The 13,564-nt window shown below is 40.6% G+C and overlaps 1 protein-coding gene across 1 annotated transcript in view; it reads right to left on the bottom strand.

The window, feature by feature from the left end:
• Positions 1 to 12,876, bottom strand: part of NR5A2 (nuclear receptor subfamily 5 group A member 2) — a 123,361-nt gene extending 110,485 nt beyond the window's left edge. The window contains exon 1 of the mRNA XM_087719192.1: positions 12,614 to 12,876. Within this exon, the coding sequence (XP_087575318.1) occupies positions 12,614 to 12,677 (64 nt within the window). The 5' untranslated portion in view covers positions 12,678 to 12,876. The remainder of the gene's footprint in view (positions 1 to 12,613) is intronic.
• Positions 12,877 to 13,564: the final 688 nt, after the last annotated feature.

The following is a 13,564-nucleotide window of genomic DNA, read 5'->3' as shown; positions in this document are numbered from 1 at the left end:
ATGCTGGCTTCTGCAAGGGAATTCTCTTAAGATCCTGATCTTCCATTCTTTACTCAGTGAGAAGAGACTCTGCTTTCCACAAAGGAGCCCCCCCACCTTTTCTATTTCTATTTCTTGAATTTATAGGGCCGCCCAATCCCGAAGGACTCCGGGCAACTTACAGAAATAAGAAATATTAAAAGATTAAAACAAACACAGCTTTCCTCTTTTCTTCCCTCTGGTTGCTTTCCCAACCAGCCACGCAACAGACCTCTGGGTGGCTCATACAGTAAATTAAGACTGGCAAATTAAAGATGGCCAATAGCAAAAATCCTGCTCAGCCTTTCCTTCAAAGGCTTTTCCCCTTCCTTCTTTTCTTGCTCTCCTACTGTGATCAGCGACCTCGTAGACTCACAGGGATGCTGCCAAAGGACAGAGAGGCTTCTTCCTCTGGGGAGGCCTGCTCTCAAGTCCATTATTATACACTCCGATTCAAATGGCAAGTACAAATACACCCTCCCCCCATGATATGCTATGCTACGGCCAAAACCTTTAATGGGTTTGAGTGATGGCTTGGTTCACACAACACGCAAAGTTAAAGACTGGGCTGAACGACAAGTTAGCCAGTTGTATTTCATCTTGGTCCAGCATGTTGTGTAAATCTATGTCTTGTAGTTATATCTGGCATTGTGCATTATTTATTTGTTTAGGTATTTATTTATTACACTTTTATTCTCTCTTTATTACTTTATAAATAACTGAAGGCAGCATAGGTAAAGGTTCCCCTCGCACATATGTGCTAGCCCTTCCTGACTCTAGGGGGCAGTGCTCGTCTCAGTTTCAAAGCCGAGGAGCCAGCGCTGTCCAAAGATGTCTCCGTGGTCATGTGGCCGGCATGACTAAATGCAGAAGGCGGATGGAACACTGTTACCTTCCCACCAAAGTTGGTTCCTATTTTTCTACTTGCATTTTTACATGCTTTTGAACTGCTAGGTTGGCAGAAGCTGGGTGTGGCGCTAGGGATTCGAACCGTCGAACTGCTGACCTTTCTGATTGACAAGCTCAGCATCTGAGCTACAATTAGAGCCGAGGTGGCGCAGTGGTTAAATGCAGCACTGCAGGCTACTTCAGCTGACTGCAGTTCTGCAGGTCGGCTGTTCTAATCTCACCGGCTCAAGGTTGACTCAGCCTTCCATCCTTCCGAGGTGGGTAAAATGAGGACCCAGACTGTGGGGGCGATATGCTGACTCTGTAAACCGCTTAGAGAGGGCTGAAAGCCCTATGAAGCGGTATAAAAGTCTAACTGCTATTGCTATTGCTATTGCTATCTTAGCCACTGAGCCACCCTGTCACTTGAAGGCAGCATACGTAATAGCAATAGCTTTTATATACCACTTCATATTGCTTTTCAGTCCTCTCAAAGCAGTTTACAGAGTCAGCATATTTTCCCCCAAGAATATAGTCCTCCTTTTACTGACCTCCGAAGGATGGAAGGCTGAGTCCTCCTTCAGCTGGTCAGGATCAAACTGCTGGCAGTTGGCACAATTAGACTGCAATACTGCAGTCTAATACTGCACAGTGCATACCAAAGTGCTACAATGATTCTTTTGTAATACTCCTTCCTCCTCCTATTTCCCCACAACGACAATTCTGCGAGGTTGGCTGGGCTGAGAGACAAGCCCAAACTCACCCACCTGATTTTCACGCCTAAGGCAGGACTTGAATTCATTGTTTCCTGCTTTCTAGACCAGCACTTTAACTACTAGGCCAGTGTTTCTCAACTTTGGCAACTTGAAGATGTCCGGACTTCAACTCCCAGAATTCCCCAGCCAGCGAATACTTCAGTCAGCTGAAGTAGCCTGCAGTGCTGCATTTAACCACTGCGCCACCTCGGCTCCCTGCCCGGTTCACTGGAACCAATAGTAACAAATGCTTCCGGTTCCCCGAACAGGTAGTAAAAAAATGCTTTTAAAAAAGTAAGTGAAAGATTCCCCCAATCAGGCAGCAAAGCTGATTGTCATAGCTGACAAACCCTTTAAAAAAAAAACTTTTTTAAAAGCATTTTTACTATCTATTCGCGCAACTGGTAGTAAAAAAAATGCTTTAAAAAGTTTAAAAAAAACAACGTTCCGACTATCAGCTGTTTGACAATCAGCTGTGCTGGGAGATGCCGGAACCTTCCCCCCTCCCCTTTCCTTTGCTTTTTAAAAGCATTTTTTTTACTACCTATTAGACCAAACCGTGACTCCGTGCGGTTCCTGCTTGTTGCAGGGGTCTTTTTGTGTGAAGTCCAGCTGCTTTTGCGTTGTGTGTGAGTCAGTTGTGCGGCTCTTGTGTTGTTTGTGTGTGAAGTGTGAAAGTTGGTTTTTGAGCTCACCCAGTCACATGACCATGCCCACCAAGACATGCCCACCCAGTCACATGACCACCAAGCCACACCCACCAAGCCCCGCTCACAGAATTGGTAGGGATTTTTTTTTAGATTTCACCACTGCTGTCCCCCCCCCCAATATAATTAATCAGCAAAGTCCCATTACATTCAACAAGAATTATGGAACTTACGTCCATTCTCAAGCCGTGGAACTCCTAGGGCTGGATTCTAGTAGATCAGAGCCTAACCCCTCCCGCCCCCACCCCAAATGTCAGCAAGAATAGCAGTAGCAATAGCAGTTAGACTTATATACCGCTTCATAGGGCTTTCAGCCCTCTCTAAGCGGTTTACAGAGTCAGCATATCGCCCCCACAGTCTGGGTCCTCATTTCACCCACCTTGGAAGGATGGAAGGCTGAGTCAACCCTGAGCTGGTCAGGATCGAACTCCTGGCAGTGAGCAAAGTTAGTCTGCAATAGTAGCAATAGCAGTTAGACTTATATACCGCTTCATAGGGCTTTCAGCCCTCTCTAAGCGGTTTTACAGAGTCAGCATATCGCCCCCCACAGTCTGGGTCCTCATTTCACCCACCTCGGAAGGATGGAAGCCTGAGTCAACCTTGAGCCGGTGAGATTAGAACCGCCGAACTGCAGATAGCAGTAAGCTGAAGTGGCCTGCAGTACTGCACCCTAACCACTGCACCAGAAGGGGCACTGCCAGCATCAGCACCAGGTTCACGTGGCAGGTCAGGACCCTACTTGTTTCTCTTATTTTAGAAACACTGTGGGGAGGGGGATAGCAAGATTCCTCCCCTCACATTGGCCTGTTTAGGGTGACAAATACTCTTATTGTTTTAATCTTTAAATTAAATCATGCTTACATTGAATGTCAGATGATTCCCAAGTACATGGGAATCAGCATCAGGGAAGAGCTGCCAAATCATGTTTTTGATGTGTTTTGTTTTTGCCTGGGGTGACTGAAGCGAGTTTGATATGTACTATAATATGCTCAGAGAATCAGTGTTGTAAAATCATTAAGGTCAGGGAGGGCAATTTCCTGGCTCAGCCACGGCTCCCCCGAGCACATTGTGTTTCCATGAAAAGAAACATGACTAGATTTGGACAGCGTGTGCCTTACTTCTGGGTAAACATAGAAGATGGGCAGGAGGATGAAAAACGAGATAATTGTATGGAAAGTAGCCTATTAAAACACTGACTACTTCAATGATCTTGATAGAGTCCATCCAGGTAATGTCCTCCTTTTTCTCTCTGCTCCCAAATAGTTTATAATCCTCATTTGGCCTCATTGTCCACAAATTCACTTAGATCAAGTTCCATTGAATTCAGTGGTCAACTCTGAATAGTGCCAAGTTTGGCTTCCACGTAGGAGTTTGTTTCATCAGCTCTGATAATACTCAGATGTGAAATAGGCAAACATTTCCCCTAGTTTCCTGTGTTACATCACACAAAGATGGGCACAAATGAGAAACTGCAGGGGGCAACATTTTCGCCTTCTGAGTAGAGCAGTGGTTCCCAAACTTGGCAACTTTAAGACTTGGGGACTTCAACTCCCAGAATCCTCCAGCCAGCTCTGCTTCTGGGAGTTGAAGTCCGCAAGTCTTAAAGTTGCCAAGTTTGGGAACCACTGGAGTAGAGCATTACTGCAAAGTGGAAGAAAGACATTTTGTTTAATCAAAAATAGTAAACATTTCTCAGAAAGAAAATTCGGTGAGTTTCACTGGATTTCCAAACAAGCATGCTTAGATCTGTGACAGCATCCTAGCCATTTTCCAGTTCTGGATTTGCGAATAGAATAGAATAGAATAGAATTCTTTTATTGGCCAAGTGTGATTGGACACACAAGGAATTTGTCTTCGGTGCATAAACTCTCAGTGTCCATAAAAAGACAAGATATATTCATCAAGAATCATAAGGCGCAACACTTAATGATAGTCACAGGGTACAATTAAGCAATCGGGAAACAGTCACTATCAATAGTAAGGATACAAGCAACAAAGTTATAGTCTCGCAGTCATAAGTGGGAGGAGATGGGTGACAGGAGCGATGAGAAGACTAATAGTAATGCAGCCTTACTGAATGGTGAAAGATAAAGTTTGACAGTGGTGAGGGAGAATACTCAGGACTCCAGCCTTATTCACCTGTCCCAGTACAATTAAAATTCTTTCTTTCTTTCTTTCTTTCTTTCTTTCTTTCTTTCTTTCTTTCTTTCTTTCTTTCTTTCTTTCTTTCTTTCTTTCTTTCTTTCTTTCTTTCTTTCTTTCCTTCCCTTCCTTCCTTCCTTCCCTTCCCTTCCCTTCCCCTTCCTTCCTTCCTTCCTTCCTTCCTTCCTTCCTTCCTTCCTTCCTTCCTTCCTTCCTTCCTTCCTTCCTTCCTTCCTTCCTTCCTCTCTCCCTCCTCCTGAATCACCAGGCACCCACCCCCACCCCCCATTGGGCATTCGGGCACACAGCAAACAACCTGCTTGCCAAGTCCGGGAACTTTCCCCGAAAAAGACTCCCAGATCCCATCAGCAGACAAAACCCGCGGGGCGGGGAGGAGGGGAGGAAGGGAGGGAGGCGAAGGCAGCGGCAGCGGGGAGCCGCGTTGAAAAGATCGCTTTCCAGTCCCGCCAGGCGCCCGCGGGGAAGCCACGCTCAGCGGCTCGTCCAAGCGTTTCCCCGTCGCTTCCCTCCATCAAGCCGGCGCTCGGCTCCGGAGGAGGCTCGCTTCAAACTCGGCGAAGCGCCCGGCTGCCCAAGGGAAAAACGAGGAGCTCCGAGTAACTTCGGCTCCTCAGGCTCCGCCCCCGACTGTGGAAGCTCCTCCCCCTTTCTTTACTTTGAGAATGTCTGTAAGAGTCCGCCTCTCTCGGAAAGGGAATTAAAAGAAATCCACTCTGAACTGAGCTGCTCCGAGCAGCCACATAAAGTTTCGCTTCCAAGGCGCATGAAGCGCACCGGGCGTTTCCAAGGCGCATGAAGCAAAGCAAAGCGGAGGAGAGACGCAAATGCAATTTGCGCCAATGCAAATGCAATCCTATTAACGAAGGTGCCTAAAACCCTGCCCCGCACCTGCCCGGTCGCCCAGCGCGAAGGCTTCTCCGGTGCAAATGCAAGAACCGCTGGGTCTTTGCGACTGGCGCTTAACTGCATCCGAGCCTCTCTTCTCTTCTCTGCCTCCAACCTTCCCAAAAACATGCTAAACTCCGAAAACTCCGGCCCTAAAACGGTGTCTTTCTCCTCCGAAATGAGCCTGAGCCCCCAGGGCTGTCGGGCTGAGGTGCGAACGGTGGTTAACCGGCCTTTGGGAAGAGTTACGAAGCCTAAAACACGGGAGTTTAAAAGCAGGTGAGCATTTAGGGGAGCGAGTCAGATGCTCGCTTTGCAAATGCGGCGTTTTAAAGAACTCTCTCCCTGCAGCTGAAGTTATTTCCAGTGCAATCCTTAAAAAAGCAATATGAAAAGGACTTGCGGTGAAATAAGCTGTGAAAAATCACCGGGGGTGTATAATGTCCTTATTAGTTTATACTGTAGCATACAAAGAAAATACAAAAGTAAATAATAGGGAAAAATAGGGAAGGGAAAAGTGAGGGAAAGAAAAGGGGGGAAAAGGAAAAAAAAAGGCATTGACTTCCAACTCCCTTTGGTGCAGCAGAATAAGGCATTAACATCAAACCTCAACTTCTTACTTTTACATAAGAGTATAAAATGGCCGTTTCTATAACAACAAATCTATTTAATTGGTAAAACCCCAAAATCAAAGTTTCATTCCCCCCCCCACCTCAAGCACAAAGTCCAGAAGTGGTTTCCAAGTAGAAATAAAAAGTATATATAAATAAAGAAATAAAAAGTATATATAAAGAAATAAAAAGTATATATAAATAAAGAAATAAAAAGTATATATAAAGAAATAAAAAGTATATATAAAGAAATAAAAAGTATATATAAAGAAATAAAAAGTATATATAAAGAAATAAAAAGTATATATAAATAAAAAAATAAAAAATAAAAAGTATATATAAATAAAAGTGTATATATATATAAATAAAGTGTGTATATACACTTTTTTAGAGCTAAATAGCTTGAAATAGATCTATAGTCTCCCTTTATTTATTTATCAGCACAAATACAACAACATTATATATATATATATATATATATATATATATATATATATATATATATATATATATATAGATTTTTACAACCCCTGGTAAGCCCCAATTATGGGAGGAAGCTAATTGCTTCCCTTTATTTATTTATCAGCACAAATAAAAAAAAAAACACACACATAGAAATAGATCTATTTCAAGCTATTTAGCTCTCATCAGCTAGCCATATCCTTACTGGGATTCGAACCTGTGCTCTATTGCCTTCCCAGGCAGGGAGTTAACCATTTGAGCTACAGAGAACGTCTCCTTTTATCAGCCAGCCAGGGTGGATAGTGTGACCTTCCTCCCACACTTGGGCATACCAGGGGTTGTGACTTTAAGTATATATATATATATATATATATATATATATATATATATATATATATATATATATATATATATATATATATATATATATATATATATATATATATATATATATATATATATATATATATATATATATATATATATATATATATATATATATATATATATACTTAAAGTCACAACCCCTGGTATGCCCAAGTGTGGGAGGAAGGTCACACTATCCACCCTGGCTGGCTGATAAAAGGAGACGTTCTCTGTAGCTCAAATGGTTAACTCCCTGCCTGGGAAGGCAATAGAGCACAGGTTCGAATCCCAGTAAGGATATGGCTAGCTGATGAGAGCTAAATAGCTTGAAATAGATCTATACTAGTCTTCCTTTATTTATTTATCAGCACAAATAAAAACACACATATATATATATAGTGTGTGTGTTGTATTTGTGCTGATAAAATAAATAAATTATCAGCACAAATACAACACAAATGTAACAAAGGCAACAGTAAAAATATTGGGTTTCTGTCTGGATGGTCTCTTGTGACGAGCCGATAGACAGAGAATGGAAGCAGTGAGCTTCCTCCCACATTTGGCCATACCAGGGGTTGTGACACTAAGTACACTCTCTCTCTCTCTCTCTCTCTCTCACACACACACACACACACACACACGCACGCACACACACATTTCTTTGATCAAAATAGTCAATCTAGCCATCTCTGCCAACTCCCATCAATTTTTGCAGTCATTCATCCATTGTGGGGATTATGGGGGAGTTGTATAATAGGATGGGAAGGGAAGGCTTTCCCCAAGAGAAGGAATCTTGTCAATCAGGTCTCTTTGGACCACTGGGTGGGAGATGCCAGCAATTAGGAGACTGGTCCCCTTAGAAGGACCTGCTAGAATTAGGACCCCGGGGAGAAGAGAAATCTTTCTTCAATGGCAAATGACCCACCTCCAAATTCTTGAGTTCCCACTGCTCTAGCCATCCGTAAGAGTTTGTGCTTTCATTGATCTAAAAGTAAATGAGCTTGGCTTCTGAAAAGGAATAATATAAGGAAGGGCTAACCTGTGTGAAGTTGATTTGGAAGCAGCCAAAGACTTCACGTGGAAATGCCCAACACACCTGTGCATTTTTATCTGCACGGAAGTCTCACTGAAAAAGCACCTTTATAACATAGGATTGAGCTTTTCATAAGATGAGATGACAATAACAATCAGTTTCCTGTATCTCTTTCCTGCTCTCTGTTGGTTATATGAATTTTTACAACCCAGATACAATGAGCCTGGGATTGTAAGGAATTTTAACCTATTTATTCTTAAATTGCTGCAATAAGCAGTTTACATGGGCAATAAACATTGAGCGAGAAGTTTTGAAAACATCTTTTACATCGTACTTATTTGAACAACAACATCTACTAACTTGGGTCCTTAATATAGTCTTTTATCTTGGTAGGAAAGTTTATGATTTTAATACTGCGTGCAAGCCACAGTATAGTTCAGCATGGAGCATGGATCCTGTCATTTAGACAAGTTTTGACATGTCCACGACTTTAGCAAGAACCTGACATTTATTAGTATAATTAATATTTCTCTTTATTTATATGACTGGATTATATTTATTGCTAATCACCAGCCTTTGTTTACACAGCTAGCCTAGAACCTGCCTATATCAGTGGCATGCAGCCCTTAGGATAAAAAAAATAAAAGAAGTGTTGGTCTAGATATACAATCACACTTTCAATCATTTCTGGGAGAAATGCAATATATGAGGTTTAAAGCAAACACATAAATGAAGTCAAATCCTTCCTCAAGCACCACCTCTCGAGGATGGGACTTAAGTGGACCTGTCTGAAAAGTCTCCCGGCAACAGGGAAATGCTTTAGGCGGCCATTTCTATTGACTAGATGGCCATAAACTTTATACAAGCTGTAGAATTTCACAGGAAAAGTGACTCGTGTTTGTTTTCTCTCCCCTCCTAGCTGACTTTCTTTTCTCTCCCTTTAACAGTGCTGGGGTTTATCCTTTTAGTCAAAACAGTCATCAGCATTCCTTAATGTTGCAAATATTTTACCAGAAAGCATGTGATTTTGGTAAGGGTTGAGGAAATAAAAGAATAAACAATAGATACAACGTTTTAAGTTCACACTAGGGTTACATTGCTGGATAATTCTAGCAGTTGAAGTCCACGTGTCTTAAAAGTTATCAAAGGTTAGCAAACTTGCTATATTGTTTTAGAGTTCAGCATTGGAGCTGGAATTCTAAATTAGATGGACTTTGATCCAATTAAACAGCACTCCTAAATTATTATCCTATAAAGAAAATCATATCATTTTCATGCACCTGCCAACTCACGCTGAAAATAAATTTGCTGGACAACAGCAATCAAAGGCAGTTTGTAGCTTGGTTATGAATTTTTGCCACAACTTGCATATCGCAGGAATTAGAGATATGTTAAGTAGTGGTAAAAGCAATTATATTAGAAATTGCAAAAACTCTACTAGTTGATTCCAACGTCCCTTCCTATGACGGTCGAACTCTAATTAAAAATGACATTGTAGTGATATATAAATAGTATAAATAGTAGGAGTCCTGGTGCACAGTGGTTTAGAATGCAGCCATGAAGTCAAACTCTGCCCACAGTCTGGAATTCGATCCTGACAAGGTTGACTCAGCCTTCCATCTTTCCAAGGTCAGAAAAATTTGGACCCATATTGTTGGGGCAAAATGTTGACTCTGTATAAATCGCTTAGCACAATGAAGATATATATATAGGTCTAAGTCAGTGTTTCTCAACCTTGGCAACTTGAAGATGTCCGGACTTCAACTCCCAGAATTCCCCAGCCAGCGAATGCATTCACTGGCTGGGGAATTCTGGGAGTTGAAGTCCGGACATCTTCAAGTTGCCAAGGTTGAGAAACACTGCTCTAAGTTCTATTGCTATTGCGACATAATTATGATAATGTATATTAAGACAACTGAAATCAAAATCATTCTATTTACTCCATATTTTCTTCTACTTCTTTTATTGCGACGAAAGAAAAGCAAAGTTTTATATCAGTTGATTTAATATAGAATTAAATTTAACTAAATTTATCACTTTAACTTCAAGAGAAAATATTTCAGTCTGCATTTTCTTCACTCGCCTCATTCTGCCCCCCAATTAATTCCTGTTACTATTTTCTACATCTAGAATGAAATATCAAATGTTGGTTTGGTCCAAAGGATACACTTAGCCTGCAATTAATTGGCGAATAACAACCATAAAGTGGGCACAATGGCGATAAAAGCTAAATGCGATGCAATCTAATAAATCAAATAAAATTAATCTGTGTTTCTATCATCTATTCAATCTTCCCATCCTGTCTTATTTAAAATTACACCTCATCAACAACGTTTGGAGAACTTTTGCAGGTTCCAATGAAGGTATTTGGGTGGATATGAAATATCTTCATAGCTACTGGTTATACACTATTACTGCAATACAACACACCCACCCACACCTACACTGAGAATCTAATCTGTATTCAAAAAACAGGGGGGCTAAATAAACTGAAAATTAAGAGCAACCTTCCAGCCTGCCTGGCTTACAGATGTCTGAATCCCAGAATTCCCTGGCATGACTTTTGCTAATATTCTGCAAGATTAAAAGCTAAACCTGAAAGTCCCAAAGGTGCTTTTTTCAAGAGGCAACTGGAGACGTTCTGGTTTTTCAGAGCTGAAGAAGCTTCTTGGATGAGAAGCAAAACATCTTCAAAGAAAAACCAGAAAGTCCAGTTGATTCTTGAAGAAGAGCAACTTTGGGACAACCTATGACCTGGAGGACTGAGAATCTCCATAGACCAAACCTGAAAGGTATCCATTTGTATAAATTTGGCCAAGAATATTGTGCATTTCAAAAGCATGGCTGAGGGAGCATGTCAGAACTTCCCAGAGTAGCGTCAACTGAAATTTGTAAATAGCGTACGCTGACATAATTTACAAATAATAGCCGTTATTTGTAATAGTCATTATTCAAATCTATATATGTAAATTCAACTACGGTGCATAATATGGTTGCAATAAGTTTCATTCAGAATGAGGAAAAGGTGTGAAATTATTTATTTTTAAAAAATCTTGATCATATATTGATTGAGCATTCACAGACTTGAGTGGCATTTCTGTGTTCCTGCTCATTTTGTTACAACCCACTTTTCATTAGAACATCTCTCCAGCTGATGCAACACTGATGGTGGATCCTTTGTACAAATGAAACACAAGGTGTCCACCAATAAGTATACTGTACAATCAAAAATGCCAATGTTTACAAAACCCCCCAAAAATATGATGGAAAAAGAAAAGACTTTTAAAACAAGGTTAGGGAGATTGGAATTTCAGTTTTAAAACTTGGAAGATCAGGCCTGATAGGGAGTGTAATAATCGTTTTGAAAATATAAATATTTGTTTTTAATTGAAATAAAAGAGAAACATATCATTTGTGTATGTGTGTGTGTATTGTGTGTCTGTGTCTGTGTGTGTGTATGTAACTGCATATTGAGCAATGTTATATTGAACAATTATGTGCCTTGACTTTTATTGCAAAAAGATAAAAAAAAACTATGCCTTAAACAGTTTCCCTGTCGGAACAGTTTTATGCTTGTTTACTCAGAAGTAAATCCAACTGTGTAAATCTAAGATTAATCCTGTATTGATGCTCAAATCAATAAGAATGAAATACCTTGCATTTGCTGACAAGGAATGCAGTCCTTTATATGATACAGAAAGCATGTTCAGTATAGAAATCTTGCATTCTTTGAGCAGAATAAATATCTGAAGATAAACCTATTGCCATTCATTTTGTTACATTGCAGCTCATTTGTAATTCACATATATAGGAAACTTAACACAAAGCAAATGTTTGGAACACAAACCCAAAAGCATTGCAATCAAATACACAACCCAACCCAACACACAATGCACAATGCACACACCCGCTTCCAGCCAAAGACCATGATATGGTAAACTGTCACTACATAAAAGTAATATTTCACTTCAGTGAAATGAATCTAGAAAATATTAATCCATGTTCCTTTCAAATATCCAACTTGAATTGAAAGTATCCAGAACTTTCCTCTTGATTAAACTGAGAAAGGAATTCTAAACAGAATGTTTAGCAAGAAGGAAATATGGGCTGCAAATTGTACATGAAATATAAAAAATAACATACAACTATGTGACAATCTAACATACTGTACAGTCTTTTGGGGGTGATTTCTCATTCCCATTTAGTATTTGATTAGTTTAAAACGTTATTTTACAATGCTGTATTTTAAAGATCAAATCATTCAAACTTAGAACTTTTCAAAGTTCTGCTTGAATTTCAACTGTCATGAAACTATTTTGCTACAGGCTTAGAACTTTTCATATAAATGCTGCATACCTAGCATATACATGTTTCCTTTCTACCTCATTTCAGTGAAAAAATATCTGAACTTCGGATTAAAACAATTTTGCTAAATGACAAGAGATTCCCAGCATATGTTCAACTCCTTTGCTGAAATAACTGGACCTTCAAGTTGTTTTTGATAACTCTGTTGCATTTGAAGAAAAACAAACTAATTTAACCACCAGTAAAATGGCGGCGTCCTTTTAAATATATTTATTGCAACCGAATACTTTTGAAGAATCAATTTATTAACTATGAAGAGATTCCACAATGATTATTCTCCATTACGGAATGCCCAGGAAGGCTTGGATTCAATTCTGTCTAATAGGGTTTATCAAAAAAGTCGGAAAAAGTCTGACTTACCAGCTGGAAGAAGCCCATGTTTTATAGGTTCCTGAGTGCTGCTGGTATCCGAACTGGAAGACATAATTAAGCACAAATATATAGTGCCCTTGAGTTGCAGGTATACAGCATTGAACGCAGCAAAAGGTGAGGCTTGTAAACTTCTCTGGCCTTGGGACAGCGGCTACAGTAACCTTCAGTGAAAGTCAGGAAGCAGTCCATCAACGGTGCGCACACACACACAAACACACACACACGCAAACGAAAAATCCAATAATTCAGAAAGTAACAGGCCGGGCTTTCAATGGACTCTGTACTTTTTCCAGCATTAGTGACCCTTTGTAAAACCAGCCATCCCCATTTCGTGATGGTCTCTAATCAGGGAAATCGGGAGCTGGGATAGGCAGGGCTTGATCACATGCCCCCCCCCCCCAACAGGTTGATAAGCAGCCCCTGTTATAAAGTGACAGCAAAAAGAGAGATAAGGACTCTTGGCAGATAGCGAGAGAGAAATGATTAACTCTTGTGTTGCAGAGGTGCTGTGAAGCAGAGAGAGAGGAAGGCTGTAAACCTCTGGGGGTCAGAAGATCATACCGAGTGGATAACCCCCACCCCCCAACCCGGCTTCCATCCCAATCTAAATGGCAACACCTATAAACTCATGTTGGTGACCTACCTCTTGATGTCATCATTTCTTTACAGAGTGGACAACAACGCTGAGCTTTTGGGGCTTCTGTAAATATCTAGGGAAGGCAGAGCGAGCAAACATTCCTGCCTTAACTTGGGCCTACAACATTTATTGCTCTGTATTCCAAAGCTACACTGTGGAGTAAACCTATGGTGATTTTCTGTCTGACACAAACATTTTATTGCACCTATTCATTAGACAGGAGACTAATCCCAGCTTGTTTGCCTGTTAGCCAGCAGTTAAATGTATAAACTCTCTCCTCCTCACTCCCCCAATAACTTAAA

Source organism: Thamnophis sirtalis, unplaced genomic scaffold (genome assembly GCF_051295495.1).
Source record: "Thamnophis sirtalis isolate CommonGarterSnake01/CBP01778 unplaced genomic scaffold, rThaSir2_p1.2 scaffold_7, whole genome shotgun sequence".
NCBI lineage: Eukaryota > Metazoa > Chordata > Lepidosauria > Squamata > Natricidae > Thamnophis > Thamnophis sirtalis.
The sequence above is the reverse complement of the archived record's forward strand: the minus strand, read 5'-3'. Positions and strand labels throughout refer to the sequence as shown.